The sequence below is a fragment of the Rhinoderma darwinii genome, chromosome 11, assembly GCF_050947455.1.
Source record: "Rhinoderma darwinii isolate aRhiDar2 chromosome 11, aRhiDar2.hap1, whole genome shotgun sequence".
Classification (NCBI taxonomy): Eukaryota; Metazoa; Chordata; class Amphibia; order Anura; family Rhinodermatidae; genus Rhinoderma; species Rhinoderma darwinii.
This window is the reverse complement of record NC_134697.1, coordinates 80,719,456-80,737,076: the sequence shown is the minus strand read 5'-3', so window position 1 is coordinate 80,737,076 and position 17,621 is coordinate 80,719,456. Positions and strand designations below refer to the sequence as shown.

Below are 17,621 nucleotides of genomic sequence, written 5' to 3'. Positions count from 1 at the left end.
TACGATTACGGTGCTACCGTATGTATATAGTTTTTTTTTTTTTTTTTTTTTTTGCAGCGTTTGCGCAATAAAATCACTTTTTTTTTTTTTTTATAAAATCATTTATTTTGTGTCACCATATTCTGAGAGCCATAGCTTTTTTATTTTTCAGTCAAAATATCTGTGGGAGGTCTTGTTTTTTTGCGGGACGGGTTGGAGTTTTTATTGGTACTATTTTGGGGTACATGCGACTTTTTGATCATGTTTTGGGAGGGGGGGTGACCAAAAAATAGTGATTCTGACATTTGTTTTTTTTTTTTTTTTTTTTTTTTGGTATTCGCCGAGCAGGAAATATAACATCCGTTTCATAGTTGGGGTCGTTACGAATGCGGTGATACCAAATATGTGTACTTTTTTTAACGTGTTCATTTTTTTCCTATAATAAATGACTTCTAGGAAAAAAAAGCATTTTTTGTTTATGTCACTTATAACTTTTTAAACTTTTATAAAACATGTTTAGTATCTTTTTCACTTGTCCCACTAGGGGACTACGAGACTTGCAGCTCTGATCGCTGCTGGAATACATTACACTACACACGTAGTGTAATGTGTTCGAACTGTCATTGCGACGTGACAGTTACTCTGACAGGAAGCCATTGTCTGGCTTCCGATTGCCAGGGCAACCATCGCCAGCCCCCGTGATTTAATGTGGGGGCTGATCATCTGCTCTAAATGCCTTAAATGCGGCGATCGCAATAGACTACCGCATTTAAGGGGTTAACTGGTGTAAATTGACTGCAGATAAACAATCGAACATCAACAAAATGATCATTTGCAAAATGCACGATCTTTGAAAAGTTTCACAGGAAAGTTTTGCTCTTCATTTGTTTTACTCGGTTTACGATATTTTTCTCGGATAATCCCTGTAAGTTGGGGAGAACAAAATTTTTACTTTTTTTATGCTATTGTCTCTACAGGACTTGTCAGCAGAGTTTACCCAGTGGACAAGGTTGTGGATGAAGCCATCACATGTGGGGAGAAAATAGCCCAAAACTCCAAACTCATTGTGTCTATGGCAAAAGAAGCTGTTAATGGAGGTTAGGAAAGATGGTTTTGTTTTTTTATCAGACGAGTCTTGACAGCTGCTCGATGAAATGTGTCTGTCTTTATATTATTATATCCCCAAAACGTGTAACAAATGTAGATAATTGTACATTTTTTTTAAATTAATAATTACCTTACTCTGGATCATTATGAATGGGGAGCACAAGATAGTTGACTTAAATTTTGCAAATCTTGTCTTTATTATGCATCTTTCTTAAGTGGTGTTCTCATCTGGGACATTTATGGCATATCCACGGGGTATTCCATAAATGACCGATAAATGCTGGTCCCACCTCTGGAACCCGCACCATCTTCTAGAATGGGGCACCATGTCTTACTTAGTGTCACTGTCGTTGCTCTCCATCCACTGAGTCATAAGGTAGCCGGGAGTACAGAAACAGCTGAGCTGCACTGTTTCCCTTACTCCCACAGAAGTGAATAGGAAATACAGAAACAACGTAGCTCAGCGTTTTTCGTACTTCTGCCCATCTCGTAACGCAGCGGGACAAGTTGACAACGGCTGTCAGGGAGCCCCATTTTAAAGATAGGTGTGGGTCCCAGAGGTGATACTCGCGCCTATCCTGTAGATATGCCATAAATGTCAGAGATGGGAATCTCCCTTTCACAAGGCCGTAATACAGCTGAATTTTAGCATCTACCGCACAACTCAGAATTGTGAGTGAAATTTGGTAAAATAGACTTACTAGTCTGGGCTCCTAATAGAGAAATAGTGCAACTAGGTCATGTACTTGACAGGACTGTGCAACTTCGGCAAGCTCTAGACCATCTCTTTGGTGTCGCCGTAATGGTATCAACCCGCACAATAAAGTAAGTATAATTTATAGTGAACGGCGCAAAAACATTATCAGAATTCATTTTTTTGGTAAGCAAGGTGACCAAAAACCATCAAATAAAAAGTGATCAAAAATTTTTTTGTGTGCCCCAACATGGTACCAATGAAAACTACAGATTGTCCTGCAACAAATAAGCCCCCACAAGCTCCGGTGAAGAAAAAATGAAGAAGTTCTGGCTCTGAGAATATAGCGACGCAAAATGTGCAGAGCGTTCGAAAAGAGGATAAGATCGGGCGCCATTTATCAGTGCGACACCGGCCACATATCTGAATTTATTATTTATTTACCCCATTATTATTCCCTCTTATGCCCATGATGTACTCCGCACAGCTTACATTTGCCCCCACATTATAAACCTAAATACAAGTAAAATCCCAAACAGAACAACTACCAAGAAAATTCTGCACTCCAAATGGCGCTCCCTCCATTGTGAAACCTACAGCGTGCCCAAACAGCAGTTTACGTCCACATATATCTCATCGCATACCCGGGAGAACCCGCTTAACGATTTATAAGGTATCTTTCTTCAGTGGCACTGGGCAAAACATTATGCACTAAAATGGCATATCAGTGGAAAATTGCAATTTTCACTTTGCACCACCTACTGAGCGTTCACTTCTAATAAAAAAGAAAAAAAAAACCTGTGGCGTCAAAATGCTAACTATACCCCTTAAAAAAAGAGGGTTCACTGCCTTCTGTCTCTTGGTCTAACACTGGAGTAGATTTGCTGCCAGTAACATCGGAGACAAAGATTACTGCCCCAATCACCAGCTTTCACTCGGAACTGCTCAGGTTGTGGGCAGGCCCCTTCTCTTCACGATTCTTGGATCCGCTTAATCCCAGACACCTTGGCTTTGCGAAGTAGCCCATTTTTTTCCTCCTAGTCCATTTTTTAGGTCCAGAAGGATCGGACTGCCTGCCCCATCGTAACTCAACTGTGTCAGGAGGAGACATTTTTGGATGGTCACTGATGTCAGTGATGGAGTTATTCTGCCACGAATATCAGAACTCCACATCTCTATGGCTCATCAGCACTGCCTCAGGCTTCCCTTTTTAATATGGCATCTGCTTCTATTGTGTCCATGATGGGAATCGCCTTGGTAGTTGCAGTTTCTAATTCCATGAGGTTTTTTTTCCGGTTGGAAGATATCCTGGTGTATGCAACCAGAACTGCTTTTAAATCTTCCCAGCCATTCTTACTCCTTCCTTAATGACTTCCCAGGTTACTTCCTACATGGAAGCCTCGCTTGCTTACCTTCTCTGACAATTCTAATCTGCTGGGATCAATATCCAACTTTGTAGCATCTATTCTTCTCTCCCTGGCCGTTTGTTGTGCAACACAGTGGGAGCTCCATCTGTTTCTTGTTTTTTTTTTTTTCTGGACTCCCCTCATTAGGGGTGCCCTATTCCATCCATTCCAACTATTCCTCAGTGATCGCCTACTTGGATAATTTAGGTGACCACACTTTAGCGGTCTTGTTACTTCTATAGTAGGCAGAGAGCCACGTACAGCTCTCTCTCTGTCACCTACATGACAGTAGGATCTACTTGATAGCGGTCTTCCTCAGCAGATGTCTGGCCCAAATACTGTGGTTCCTTCTTTTTCTGTCTTGTGCAGTGGATACTCTGGTCAGTATCCTGGGTTCAGTCTTCCGAAGATAATTCTTCCTGCACCTGCCTCTTCTCTCATGGATTGTTCAGGCAGATCAGGCAAAAGACATTCCATCTATCTTGGTGACTCAGGACTCACTGATAGGCTTTGTAACATCCCGTTTAGGGGGGTGGGGGGGCTAAGTTTTTGGCCCATACCTAGACAAGATCCTAGAGAAGGCGGCATATAGGAAAATAGGATTTCCAGAGGATAGACCAACTAAAAGGAAGTTTCCCTTTCGTTCCCAAAGACCCCAGGGTGAAAACTATAGAGGGAAACGAAAGACAGGTCGTTGGAGCTATCCAAACGGGGAGAGGTGTAGAGGCTTCTTGCTCAATCCGAATAGACAGGAAAACAGACCATGACGCCAGGGTCGGAGGAAGGTTGCTAAAATTCTACAGTCTATGCAGCAACATCACCCAGAACAAATGGGTCCTAGACATAACAAACGGCCACCGAGTGGAATTCTCAACCCTTCCTCGGAAAGAGATTTGTTCTGACAACACAACCCTCACAATTTCTGAGAAATCAGATGTTTGACAACATCCGAAACCTACACCAGAGAGGAGTAATATCTCAGGCACCACAGGATCATTGGGGAGAAGGTCACTACTCCTCTCTTTCTTATAAAAAAAAAAGCCAGACCGTTCATATAGGCTAATCATAAACCTGAAACCTCTCAACAATTCGATAATTTACAGGAGGTTCAAGATGGAAAACTTAACATCCACCACTCCCTTAATAAAGAAAGGGGCTTACATGTGCACCCGAGATCTATAGGTTCCTAAGATTTGCAGTAAAGGACTCGACGGGCCAGGTGGTCCATTACCAATTTACAGCTCTCCACTTCGGAATTTCATCCGCCCCAAGGGTATTTACAAAAATTATGATAGAAGTGATAGCTTCATTTCACAGACATGGAATTATTATAATCTCCTATCTGGATGACTGCCTGATTACAGCAGAGACCCAGGAGATTCTTTCCATTCAGGTAAAGCTAGTGACAAGCCAACTAGCAGAACTGGGTTGGATCATAAACTATCAAATTATCAAACTTGATTCTAGACACTCTGATGAAATTTCTAGGGGTCATACTGGACTCTACCCTACAGATGTCCTTCTTCCCGGGAGAAAAATAAGAGACTATAATCTCCAATATCAGGAATTTTCAAAAAGCCACCTCTTACAGAATAAGAGCGGCAATGAGTATACTAGGTCAGATGACAGCCTGCATTCAGTCAGTGTCCTGGAGCCAAAACCATTCCCGTCCACTCCAGAGGTGGATACTTTCCTCATGGGACAAAAAAACAGTTCTCCCTAGATCGGAAGATAAAAATACCTCCGAAGATAAAAACTTCCTTATATTGGTGGACCGAGCACTCAAACCTCAGGAGGGGTGTAATTTGGCATCCGTCTCCAGCAATCCTAATTCTGACAGATGCAAGCAAAAAAGGTTGGGGAGCCAAACTCCCAGTCAATTATATTCAGGGGACTTGGCCACCGACCATAGCGGCTCGATCCTCAAGTTACCGAGAATTGAGAGCAGTCTGGGAAACACTGAAGTCAAGTTCCTTCAACTTTCAGAACAACCATGTCCAGATACTGTCAGACAACTTGACGACAGTATATTTTCTGAAACACCAGGGGGTACCAGATCTCCCACCCTTCTCTCACGGTCTCAAAGAATATTCTTTTGGGCAGAACAAAACCACCTTTCTCTATCGGCCATCCACCTTAAAGGCTTGGAGAATACGGAGAAAGATTTCCTCAGCAGGAAAAACCTAGATCCGGGCGAATGGTCTCTAAATCATAGTTACATAGTACGGTTGAAAAAAGACACATGTCCATCAAGTTCAACCAAGGGATGGGAAAGGGGAAGTAAAAAATTTCTACACATAGGAGCTAATATTTTTTTGTTCTGGGAAATTATCTAAGCCTTTTTTAAAGCCATCTCCTGTCCCTGCTGTGACGGCTCCTGCGGTGACTATTCCATAGATTCACCGTTCTCACAGTAAAGAAGGCTTTTCGCCTCTGCAGGTTGAACCTTTCTTTTCTCCAGATGGAAGGAGTGCCCCCTTGTTTTTTGAGGGGGTTTTACATGGAACAGCATTTCACCATATTTTTTGTATGGGCCATTAATATATTTATATAAGTTAATCATGTCCCCCCTTAGTCGTCTTTTCTCAAGGCTAAATAGGTTTAGTTCTTTTAATCTTTCCTCATAACTTAGATACTCCATGCCCCTTATTAGCTTTGTTGCTCTTCTTTGTATTTTTCTTTGAACAGGATTTCACCATATTTTTTGTATGCGCCATTCATATATTTATATAAGTTAATCATGTCCCCCCTTAGTCGTCTTTTCTCAAGGCTAAATAGGTTTAGTTCTTTTAATCTTTCCTCATAACTTAGATTCTCCATGCCCCTTATTAGCTTCGTTGCTCTTCTTTGTATTTTTTCCAACTCCAGGGCATCCTTTCTGTGAACTGGAGGCCAGAACTGAACTGCATATTCTAGATGAGGCCTCACTAATGCTTTGTAAAGTGGTAATATTACATCCCTGTCCCGCGAGTCCATGCCTCTTTTGATACACGACAATATTTTGCTGGCCTTTGAAGCAGCTGATTGACACTGCATGCTCTTATTTAGCTTATGATTTACAATTACACCCAGATCCTTCTCAACAAGTGACTCCCCCAGTATAGCTCCCCCTAGGACATATGATGCCTGCAGGTTGTTCGTACCCAGGTGCATAACTTTACATTTATCTACATTAAACTTAATTTGCCAAGTGGACGCCCAAACACTTAGTTTGTTTAAATCTGCCTGCAATTCACAAACATCTTCCATAGTCTGAACATTACTACATAGCTTGGTATCATCTTAAAAAATAGAAATAGTGCTATTAATCCCATCCTCTATATCATTAATAAATAAGTTGAATAATAGTGGTCCCAGCACTGAACCCTGGGGTACACCACTTATTACCGGGGACCATTCAGAGTAGGAATCATTGACCACAACTCTCTGGATACGGTCCTTGAGCCAATTCTCAATCCAATTACAAACTATACTATCTAAACCTATAGTCCTTAAATTTACCCATTAGACGTCTATGGGGGACAGTGTCAAATGCCTTTGCAAAGTCCAAAAAGACAATATCCACAGTGGCCCCTCTATCTAGGCTTCTGCTTACCTCTTCATAAAAACAAATCAGGTTGGTTTGACAGCTTCTGTCCTTTGTAAAACCGTGCTGGCTGTCACTTATAATACTATTTATTGTCACATAATTCTGTATATAGTCCCTCAATAGCCCCTCAAACATTTTCCCCACAATTGATGTTAAGCTTACTGGTCTATAATAACCCGGCGAAGACCAAGAGCCCTTTTTGAAAATAGGCACCACATTTGCCCTGCGCCAGTCCCTTGGCACTATACCAGTCATGAGAGACTCTCTAAATATTATGAAGAGGGGGACAGAAATAACTGAACTAAGCTCCTTAAGAACTCTAGGGTGTAACCCATCTGGTCCCGGGGCCTTGTGTACATTTATTTAATTTAGCTTGCACCATATCTACATTCATCCAATTCAGTATATCAACTGATATATTAAGAGCATCGGCAGCGGCTACATCAGCTGCTCTTTCTTCTGTTGTATATAGAAGAACCCATGTAGTAACTCTGCTTTAGTAACCCATTTAGTAACATTTAGTAACTCTGCCTTCTCTTGATCCCCTGTGACCAACTCCCCATTACCACTATCTAGGGGTCCTACATGTTCAGACCTTGGCTTTTTTGCATTTATATGCTTGAAGAATTTTTTTAGGATTTGTTTTACTATCCTTGGCCACCCGCCTTTCATTTTGTATTTTTGCTGATTTTATTATCTTTTTACAGATTTTATTAAGCTCTTTATATTTTACAAAGGCTGCAGATGTACCCTCAGATTTGTATTTTTTAAATGCCCTTTTTTTGTCACATGTTGCCCTTTTTACAGAAGGTGTAAGCCATGTGGGGTTTAATTTTAGTCGTTTATACTTGTTACCTATAGGAATAAATTTTGCACTATAATTACCCAAAGTAGATTTGAAAATCTCCCATTTATCATTTGTACCATTATTTGACATAAGTTCTTCCCAGTCTATGTCCTGAATTGCAGCCCTCATCCTGGGGAAATTGACCTTCTTAAAATGTAGTGTTTTTGCCCTCCCAGCCTGTGTTTGTTTTTTACAGTATAGGTAAAATTTAACTATAGTGATCACTGTTACCTAGGTTTTCACGAACATTGACATTCCCAACAAGATCTGCATTATTAGAAATGACCAGATCCAACTGAGCTTGACCTCTAGTCGGGTCTTCCACAAACTGGGCCATAAAATTTTCCTGCAACAGGTTGAATGAAGAAATGTCTCCCCTTTGCAGTTGAAGCTGAACCATGACACCAATTAATATCCCGGTAATTAAAATCTCCCATTATCACTACAGTACCCGCCTGTGCAGCCCGCTCCATCTGTTTATATAGCCGACCTTCTATCTCTTCAGTTATTTTGGGGGGTCTATAGATTACACCAAAAGTAATTTTTTCAGGGTTTACCTCCCTTTGTAATTCCACCCACAAGGTTTCAACCTCCTCACAATCTTCACCCTCTAATGTCTCATTCACACTCCCCTTCATATCACTTCTCACATACAGACATACAGCACCGCCTTTACTATTTGCCCTGTCTTTCCAAAACCGTGTAAAACCCTGTAGATTTACAGCCCAATCATGTGAAGAGTCCAGCCATGTTTCAGCAACACCAACTATATCTATATCTTCTTCCAGTACCAAGGCCTTCAGCTCCCTCATTTTGCTTGCTAGACTTCTGGCATTTGTGAACATACACTTTAACTTGCCTTTAAATGTTTCACTTTCAGTATCAGAAATGTGATTATTTGACATTTGGGCCTTTTTTATTTTCACTGCTGTTTTGTAACGAAAGGATCTCCTTATCTTGTTGCCTAGTCCTCTCCCCACCGTCTGTTTCTCCCCCCACCAATATAGTCTGACCCCTCTCTAACCTCACTACCCCTTTATTTTCTACATTGGCCTCCCTCCTCAGCCCTAGTTTAAATCAGGATGTCTTTCTTCAGATCACACAGCTATGGGGGTTTCCTCAAGTGGACCTGTTTGCGAACAGATTAAATTCCAAAACAGAGTTCTTCTTCTTTCTAAACCCCCAGGATCGTCCCCTAGCGCATCTATGCCTATCTCAGCCTTGGGACATGGATCTAGCATACGCCTTTCCACCACTCCCGCTGATATCAAGGGTCCTTCAAAAGTTTTACAAGGAAGATCTGAAACTCATTTTGATCTATTCTGTCCAAAAAAGACCTGGTTTCCAATCCTGAGGGAATTGGCACTGGAAGACCCAATAGAACTTCCTTTTAAGACCAAATCTAATAATACAGGGGCCGTTAAGATATCAGAATCTCCAGAACCTTCACTTATCAGCCTGGATCCTGAAGGGGCACTGCTCAAAGAAAGGGGTTTATCCCAGAAGGTAATAACAACCCTAAAAGCTAGTCGTAAACCAGTTACTTCTGCAATTTACCTAAAGATTTTGAAGAAATGTAACTCCTGGTGTGTAGACCAAACCCCGGACCAGAATCATCTAGTCATCCAGCAGATTTTGGACTTTACAGGAGGGGCTGGCTCTAGGTCTTAGACCAAGCACCCTCCGAGTACAGGTCTCGGCACTTAGTACATTTTTTTTGACCCCCAATTGTCAGAACACAGGTGGGTGAAAAGATTCATGTGTGCTGCCTCAAGACTAAGGGTATGTGCACACACACTAATTACGTCCGTAATTGACGGACGTATTTCGGCCGCAAGTACCGGGCCGAACACAGTGCAGGGAGCCGGGCTCCTAGCATCATACTTATGTACGATGCTAGGAGTCCCTGCCTCTCCGTGGAACTACTGTCCTGTACAGAAAATATGATTACAGTACGGGACAGTTGTCCTGCAGAGAGGCAGGGACTCCTAGCATCGTATATAACTATGATGCTAGGAGCCCGGCTCCCTGCACTGTGTTCGGTCCGGGACTTGCGGCCGAAATACGTCCGTCAGTTACGGACGTAATTAGTGTGTGTGCACATACCCTCAGGCCGACCATTGGACAGTCATCCCCGCAATGGGAGCATGGCGTTGTCCTCAGGGCCCTAACCAGACCCCCCCTTTGAACCAATCGAAGACATAGACATCAAACCCTTGTCCCTTTAAAGTTGCCTTTCTAATAGTGATCGCCACAGCAAAGAGAATGGGGGAAATACAGGCGCTATCCACAGAAGAACTGTACCTTAGGATAACAGATGATAAAATAGTACTAAAGCTGGATCCTAATTTCCTTCCAAAGGTCGTATCAGATTTTCATAGAAATCAGGAGATTGTCCTTAGTTACAGGTTACTGCAGACTGGCGGAAAGATTCTAACCTCCTTGTCCAATTTTTGGGGAAAAGAAAGGACAAAAAAAACCTCAAAAGCTACCATTGCTAGATAAGGACAACAATTAAAATGTGTTATTCTCTTGAAGGAAAGTCAGTGCCTGTAAACATCAGGGCCCATTCCACCAGATCCACAGCTGCATCATGGGCAGAAAAGGGAGGAGCTTCGCTGGACCAGATTTGTACTGCAGATACTTGGGCCAGCTCCCTTACCTTTGCAAAACATTATAGGCTAGACCTTTCATCCAGTGGAGACTTAGCCTTCGGCCCCAAAGTACTCCAGGCAATAGTCCCACCCTAAACCATCTCATTTGGTATTCTCCTAGTGTGCCGTTATGCGGGACGATATGGAAAGTAAGAATTAGTCCTTGAGTCCCCCGTGACGGCATACATTTACCAATCACGCCTACTTAGTGGTATGTGAAATTAACATAGTTAGGATTAGCAAGTTCCTGCCAGAGGTCAAGGGAACCTCCTCCTAGTGTGCCGTCATGGGGGACTCCAGGAAACGGAATTACCGGTAAGACTAATTCTTACGTTTGTTTCTATTGGGCCTTTCAGAGGTGGACTTGCTTGTGTGCTAAGGATCATTGCCTTGCTGCATAACCCAACTGCGCTTGAGCTTCAGGTCAGAAACTGACGGGCGGACGGTCTCCTAAAGGAGTTTCTCATAGAGAGCAGGACTCCTGGTTCCATCCATTGACACGTCGTTCAGGTCCTGCAGAAGCAAAGCAGCACCAGACTTTACTCCAGATGTAACGAGACGCATATGTTCCAAAAAGTTCTACTTCTGACTCCTCTGTCCCAAGATTTTTGGGATAATCTGTGGAGTAATCTAAATCATCTTTGGCAAATGTGAGAAGAGCCTTTGTGTTATTTTTGGTTAGCAAGTGGTTTGCACCTTGCAGTTCTTCAGTGGATGACATTTTTGTACGTTTTGTCTGTCTTTTTGTGGAATCGTGGACATTGACCTTAACTGAGACAAGCGAGGCCTGCAGTTCTTTTGGTGTCCGTCTTTGTACTTTTGTGACCTCCTGGATGAGTAGTCGATGCGCTCTTGGTGAAATCTTGGTGGTTTGGCCACTCCTGGGAAGCTTCACCACTTTTCCCAATTTTCTCCATTTGTGGATAATGGCTCTCGCTGTGGTTTGCTGAAGTCCGAGAGCCTTCGCAATGGCTTGGTAATACTTTTCAGACTAGTATATTACAATGACTTTGTTTCACACCTGTATTTTGAATCTCTTTAAAACGTGGTATTACGTGCTCCTTTTTAAGACCTAGCCTGCTTCACATTGCCAGACAGGTTTTATGTAAGCAATGTTTAGATTCATCATGTCTGGCCGTAATCACGCCTGGGTGTGGCTAGCCAAATCTAACCCAATTGTCAATCTATTAACAGCTTTTTTTATTTTTATTTGCATAAACCGATGAAATCACTTGAACGAAAAGTTATTTCTATTATTTTATTCCTTTTATTTCCCTCTTATGCCTTTTTTTTTTTTTTTTATTTTTTTTTTTTGTTTACTGGCTGCCTCTGTATGAAATCATGTAGTCGACTACTCTATTGCATATATCAGAAAAAAGCTATACTAACGTATACGGGGCAATATGACATTATTTTAGCCTTAATCGTGTGAATTGGGCCTATGAATAAGTTTAACGGATAGAATAAATGTACACTGCAATAAAGTGTACGTGTTTGTCCAAAGCGCGCAACTCAAGTAAAACAACTCCCCCCCCCCCCCCCCCCCATTACAGCCATGCAGCTATACAGGTCAAACGGTTTGTGTGGAAGATAGCCGTCTGTGATTTTTAAAGAAAGCAAACGAGACTAACACATCTGTGTCATCCATCCGTATTCATGGATCTGCAAAAAAAACAAAAACGTAAGACAGGAAATTCTGTCATTAGCTGTATCCATGTGACGCAGCGCTCTACATCCATTCGGCGAGACATGAAGCTGCTCCTGGATGTTGTTGCTGCAGTTTCCAGCAGCCTCTTCTGTGTGGTGTCAGCCTCAGAACTTTGCTGAACAACTCATCCGCAAAATACGGACGGCATCCGTGTGCCGTCCATGGTTCTCAGGTAGCCACAGACTTGAATGGGTGAGACCGATCCGCAAACACGGACAGGAATAGGACTTGCTATGAGTCCCACGGCCCCCACAGATCCGTGAGAAGCACAGCAGTGTGCATGGGGCCATAGAAATGAAAGGGGTTAGTGAGCAAACCGTTAAAAGAATGGATACATTGGAACAATAAAAACAATTAGGGAACTGTCGACTCTCTCTAGGTTTGTTTTACATATCTTAAAGGGAATGTGTCGCTAGAAATTATTTTATTTTTTTAGTTAAACAGTGTATAAATGATTCAACATTGTTCTAATTGTTTTAATTTTTCCACGAGTCAGGAAATATTATAAATTAGATTCTAAATTATAATATTTACCTGTGCTGGTCACTAGAGGGAGCAATTCCCAAAATTGCAGCATTGGCATGTGGTAAAGCAACCACATTGCTTTATGCTGCAAAATTTGAGAAAACACACTCGCTCTAGCGTCCTCAAACAATCCCCCCTCCTTTATCCTGGCTAGTGGCAGGAGAAAGGAGGGGATTGAATGTTCAAACCTCCTACACTGTGTGCCGCAATTTTTGGAGCGAATACACAGTGTAGTAGGATTAGATACAGTGGTAATCACACAGTAAAACACGAACATACACACACCTCACAGACATAACTTACCTGCTCCTGCCGCCTCCGGTCCGTCCGCTCCTAGTGCTTGCTTCAGAACACATGTCCGGAAGCCGCGACCGGAAGTAGTCATCTTACTGTCCGGCCGCGGCTTCCGGTCCCCAAGAAAATGGCGCCGGATGTCGCTCGGCCGAAGACCTTCCATTTGGACTGTGTGGGAGCGGCGCATGCGCCGTTCCCACACAGACGGCGTACACCATAGTGAATGGACCGGCTCCCGTTCGCATTCACTATGGGACTGTATGTGCCGTATTCCATCTCTGTATGTGTCGTTAATCGACACATACAGAGATGAAAAAAAAATTTTCAGCCCCGATAGAGAAGAAAAAGTTAGAAAATAAAAAAAAGTAAAACACAAACACACAAATAAATATATTTTTTTTAAATAAAACACTAAAAGCAAATTGATATAAAAAATGTTTTCTTCGACACCCGTCCTTTAAGTGTTATTTTTGCATTCACTAAAAAAAAATAAAAAAATGTTAATTGTCTCTTTTTCTTTAGCATTTGAATTATCTTTGTCGGAGGGGAATAGACTTGAAAAGCGACTTTTCCACTCTACATTTGCTACTGTAAGTGTGAAAACTGTGTTTAATATAATTGTATAACCTTTTATCCATTCCAGTTACCCCAGATTTTTTGATAAATCGTTTTCAGGAATTTCCCTTGTCTGCCTCGGACACAAAAACCAAAAGAGTTGCGATTCTTTTCAGAAATACACTACCATATCCGGTAACAGACTCTATCATAGACCCAGACAGCAGATACATCATCTTCACAGGGCAGCTAGCAGGACCGCGTATCACGCTTGCATCGATTTATGCACCCAATACATCCGCATCTACCTTCTATAGTCATTTCTACCGACAACTAGAAAAATTCCAACTCTTATATAATCCTTGGGGGATGAATGCACAATGGGATAGAAGCAATTCTAACACCTCTTCATCTTCAGCCTCAAAATCCTATTCTATACAATATGAAACCATTATCTCTTGTAGATCTATAGCCCCTAGATCATCCCCTGAACGGGGAGTACTCGTTTTACTCTACAGGTCACGACCGTTACTCTAGGATAGACTACATTCTAACATCGTCCTATCTTGCCACTAGACGACCTCACACTACCGCCTATACTCCATGTGCTTGGTCTGATCATAATCTCCATACCTTACATGTATGTATTGGTAACTCCACACTTATACCATCCTGGTGATTGAATGATACCCTTGTGACGCACCCTGAAGTAGTCCCAATTATTACTAATTCCCTTCCGGACTATTTCACCACATATACACAACTGGCATCATCTCCCACTCGTATACGGTTGGCACATAAAGCTGGAATACGTGGAATTTTATTGGCTCAAGGTTCTAAACTTCAAAAGCACATCCATACCGGGTTGGAACGTAAATATATTAATAATCCCAGCACCTTATTAAAATCTCAAATACTACAAACACGTTGTTTTTCTCAGGGTGTTAGAGGAGAATAAGGCCGAAAAAGCACTCCGGTGGGGTATAGCGAAGCTATCGGTTTACTCCGATAAAACTACCTCCATGTTTGCACCTAAACTGAACGATCACATTAAAGGTAAACAGATATACCAACTTCATAACACTCACCACAAATCCCCTTCACATATTGAATACCATGAACCAATTCTGTAACTCTTTATGGCACGACCCCCCTCATTGACTACTTCCGACCTGCCCGATTGGTTAACTGCCCAATCGATTCCTTCTCTAACAGGAGAGGCTCGGACGAAATGTAATGGCCAGATTACAACTGAAGAGCAACTACCCCAAAAAATTTGCATCCATCAGAAAACTTCTTGAGGAATGGGTTAGATACCACATATCGTGGACGGGCAGACTCCTAGCCATTTAGAATGACAATTTTGCCTCCACAAATGTATTTATTTAGAGCCCTTCCTGTAATAATCCCTCTACAAGCCATCTCCCATATACAGCGACTGTTGAATAAATTTATATGGGCAAACTGTGGTCCGAGCATGTAAATCAGACCAGCTCGACCATTGAGGGTTATACTTCAGGAGCTTATTTTCTAGGATACTATTTTCTCAAATTGTTGGATCTCTCTCTTTAATTTTATTCAATGTCCTCAAAAATGGACTAGTTAAGGATTTCCAGTTAATGCTATGGTCCATTTAGCAGTGGATTAAATATGGGAGATGAACTCTCTATTGTTCTTGGGCACATCAGGGATGTCCTCCTTCAACAATGCCGACCAGAGTGATAATCTAATTTACAAGTGCAATTTAGAGTTAATTAGGTGTTCTACTCTATTCCAGTAAGCTAGTGCCACTGGGCAGGACCACCATACGTGGTTGATGGTGCCTCTTACTCCACATTTTCTGATTTGTGGAGTAAGATGCACTATTAGGACTTCCTGAGACGTGTTACAAAGTTAGTACGGTTGAAAAAAAGACACATGTCCATCAAGTTCAACCAAGGCATGGGAAAAATTTCTACACATTGACATAGGAGCTGATAATTTCCTAGAACGAAAAAATATCTTTGCCTTTTTTGCAGCCTCTCCTGTCCCTGCTGTGACGGCTCCTGCGGTGACTATTCCATAGATTCACAGTTCTCACAGTAAAGAAGCCTTGTCGCCTCTGCAGGTTGAACCTTTTTTTTTCTCCAGACGGAGTGAGTGCCCCCTTGTTTTTTGAGGGGGTTTTACATGGAACAGGATTTCACCATATTTTTTGTATGTGCCGTTCATATATTTATATAAGTTAATCATGTCCCCCCTTAGTCGTCTCTTTTCAAGGCTAAATAGGTTTAATTATTTTAATCTTTCCTCATAACTTAGATTCTCCATGCCCCTTATTAGCTTCGCTGCTCTTCTTTGTATTTTTTCCTCCTTTCTATAAACTGGAGCCCAGAACTGAACTGCATATTCTAGATGAGGCCTCACTAATGCTTTGTAAAGTGGTAATATTACATCCCTGTCCCGCGAGTCCATGCCTCTGTTAATTCACGACAATATCCTGCTGGCCTTTGAAGCAGCTGATTGACATTGCATGCTGTTATTTAGTTTATGATTTACAAGTACACCCAGATCCTTCTCAACAAGTGAGTCCGCCAGTGTAGCTCCCCCTAGGACATATGATAAATGCAGGTTGTTCGTACCCAGATGCATAACTTTACATTTATCTACATTAAACCTCATTTACCAAGGGGACGCCCAAACACTCGGTGTGTCTAAATCTGCCTGCAATTCACAAACCTCTTCCATAGACTGAACATTACTACATAGCTTGGTGTCATCTGCAAAAATAAACACTGCTATTAATCCCATCCTCTATATCATTAATAAATAAGCTGAATAATAGTTGTCCCAGCACTGAACCCTGGGGTACACCACTTATAACTGGGGACCATTCAGAGTAGGAATCATTGACCACAACTCTCTGGATACGGTCCTTGAGCCAATTCTCAATCCTATTTCAAACCATACTTTCTAAACCTATAGTCCTTAATTTACCCATTAGACGTCTATGGGGGACAGTGTCAAATGCTTTTGCAAAGTCCAAAAACACTAAATCCACAGCGGCCCCTCTGTCTAGGCTTCTGCTTACCTCTTCATAAAAACACTATATCCACAGCGGCCCCTCTGTCTAGGCTTCTGCTCACCTCTTCATAAAAAGAGATCAGGTTAGTTTGACAACTTCTGTCCTTAGTAAAACCGTGCTGGCTGTCACTTATAATACTATTTGTCACATAATCCTGTATATAGTCCCTCAATAGCCCCTCAAACAGTTTTCCAGCTGTGGGGAAAATACACTTTTTTTTTTTTCTCGTCTTTTTCTTATCAAATAAATGGTTTGAAAAATAATAATAATTGTATAACCGTGTACCGAATGCAATCGTTCATTGCTTGTGATTATTTTTTGTAGGATGACCGTAAAGAAGGAATGACTGCTTTTGTAGAGAAGAGGAAGACCAACTTTAATGACCACTAGACTCTGGATGACTGTGCACATATTTCGATCTTGTTCTCCTCCAGTTGATTCTGTACACGGCCTTAATTCTTCCAAAACAAAGCACTTGGAGAATGAATGTTCCAGTGAATCATCTTTCAGACTTGTGAAAGAGCAAATTTATTCTAGAAACATGTGTATTCCTGATGGCTATAATTGTATTGAAGGCTCCGTGACCTATGTAAATGTGAAACTCAATAAAAGTAATGGGATTTTTTTAATAATTTTTTCTCTCTCATGAATATTACTCATTTATGAAACCTAGGAATGAGGGGGAATCCGAGTGGAGGGACGGATGGTTATTTTACTGTGAGTGGGGGGGGCTGATGGTTTTCAAGTGGTTTTCGCTTGAAAATTAATAGGAGGCAGAAAATACCTGCGGCACTGGTTTGGTGCTTTTTTGCGTGCGTCTTTTGCATTTGCTTCAACGGCTTAAAAAGACCCAAAAAAAGAGGTCGAACAACGCCGTCAATTCAAAATCCGCTTCAAAATTCCTGAAGGAATTTTTAGCCCTACAAAAAACGCTGTACTCTAAGAGTGTAGTGGTTGTTTTTAGCCGTTTTCTCTAAACAATTTTTGGTAGGGGTGCCCTGAGGAAATTTTATTTTTCCAGTGGTGCCTCGAGTCCGAAAAGGTTGGGAAACTGTACTATGCTACAGGATCACTGTGGCCAACGCAAGGATCCCGTTGTGGAGCAGCTCAGTTCGTCGTGGGAACCGTGCCTAGGTGAGTACAATTTATTTATTTTTTGTTTGGGGGCACTGTCTACAAGGTGGGGTGGGGAGCTGTAT

The 17,621-nt window shown here is 41.8% G+C and overlaps 1 protein-coding gene across 1 annotated transcript in view; it reads left to right on the top strand.

Moving 5' to 3' along the window:
- Positions 1-17,054, top strand: part of ECHS1 (enoyl-CoA hydratase, short chain 1) — a 47,961-nt gene extending 30,907 nt beyond the window's left edge. Inside the window, exons 6-8 of the mRNA XM_075841828.1 lie at positions 957-1,076; positions 13,326-13,393; positions 16,747-17,054. Coding sequence (XP_075697943.1) covers positions 957-1,076; positions 13,326-13,393; positions 16,747-16,812 — 254 coding nt within the window. The 3' untranslated portion in view covers positions 16,813-17,054. The remainder of the gene's footprint in view (positions 1-956; positions 1,077-13,325; positions 13,394-16,746) is intronic.
- The last annotated feature ends 567 nt before the right edge of the window (positions 17,055-17,621 follow it).